The 1,433-nt window shown below is 39.6% G+C and overlaps 1 protein-coding gene across 1 annotated transcript; it reads right to left on the bottom strand.

Annotated features, from left to right (window-relative positions):
* Nucleotides 1–226: 226 nt before the first annotated feature.
* On the bottom strand, nucleotides 227–1,036 carry LOC137719887 (uncharacterized). Its single transcript, XM_068458880.1, has one exon. The coding sequence runs from the start codon at nucleotides 1,034–1,036 to the stop codon at nucleotides 227–229; it is 810 nt and encodes a 269-aa protein (XP_068314981.1).
* Between the last annotated feature and the right edge of the window lie 397 nt (nucleotides 1,037–1,433).

The following is a 1,433-nucleotide window of genomic DNA, read 5'->3' as shown; positions in this document are numbered from 1 at the left end:
ACATATCGAGAATTGAGGAATTAAATGGCAAGATTTAAATCAGGTATCAATGGTGCCAAGTCAACGCGAGGATTTTCCTCAATCAAACTCTCCTATTCTTGAGCCAAACCTGAGGTTCATGGAAAAAGATGGGCACATCATTCCTACAATCAAGCGAGTTTTCCAAATCCATCATACCTAGCCCGGGATCGCTCATTACTCCAATACTTGGAGATGGGCCATTCTCCTATGGCTGTTCTTCATCGAAATCCACAAAATAATCCTCCTCACCCAGGCTAAATCGACGCCCATGGAGGTTACGACGGCCTGCATATTTAGCCTCGGCTTGAAGCCAATATCCATACAGGGCCATGGCAGCATCGATGACACCACCAGTATATTGCTGACAACCAAGGTTGACATGGTTAAAACACCTGTATAGAAAACAGTAGGCATAAAGCTTTCCATACAGGAGATTTACATCCACCCTAATCCTATTAGGAAGACGAACTTTGAGAATTCTATATAGAGGTTGAAACACATTAAGTTCAACTTTGATGCAGAGATAATCACCCAAATAGTCCCCAGTTCTATTTTGATCAACTTTCATGACAACACCCAAGGATTGCCCAACGATCTTGCCTATTTCAGCAGTCATATAAGTTAGGGGAATACCAAAGGCTTGAATCCAGAAAGCTAGACTCTGCAACAGGATTTGTTGAGGTATGTCTTCATCCTGAACATGAGCAAGGATCAACATCTTCTTAAAATTCCTTGGGCCTCCATTGAGTATAGTAGTGCGATCCTCATCAGATTGGAAAGCAAAGAGAATTCTGTCTCCTTTTAGTGAATGAATGGAGACATAGGCTCTAGGGCACCATAGGTTTTTGAAGAATAGCATGAATGCCTCATTGTTATAATTCTTATAAACCATAAACTTGCCCACCAGCAAGAAGTTTGAAATACGAACTTGAGAGTCATCTTGAATCACAACTTCACACTCATCATCCGCCGTTAAGCCAAACTGCGAGGCAAAAGAGTGAACAACGTCGTCCATAATTTGACAAAGGCGAACAATCACACAACCAAACTTAAGCAGACCTTTCCACAAAGCGTTCCACCACTAGTAGAACATGCAGTAGAAAGGAAGTCGAATCTCTTGAGAACCCTAAGACTCTACTAGGGAAGTAGAGAGAAAAGGAAAACCCTTACATGAAAGGGAATTCCACCCTAATTTATATTTTCGAATAAATTCATTATACATTGTTTCATTTTTTTTATTTGTTGTATGTAAAATACGAAGATTCGTGTTCTACATTACGTAAGTGATAATGGATTATAAGAAGAGCGGATTATTTTTTATTTTTTATTTTTGTTAGCTTTAATGGAAGGTGGAAGTATATAGAGTGGTGGAAAAATAAAATAAACACCCTCTTGGTCACTTTCCTCTCTCC

This window comes from Pyrus communis, chromosome 16 (assembly GCF_963583255.1).
Source record: "Pyrus communis chromosome 16, drPyrComm1.1, whole genome shotgun sequence".
NCBI lineage: Eukaryota > Viridiplantae > Streptophyta > Magnoliopsida > Rosales > Rosaceae > Pyrus > Pyrus communis.
This window is presented reverse-complemented; position numbering and strand designations above follow the sequence as displayed.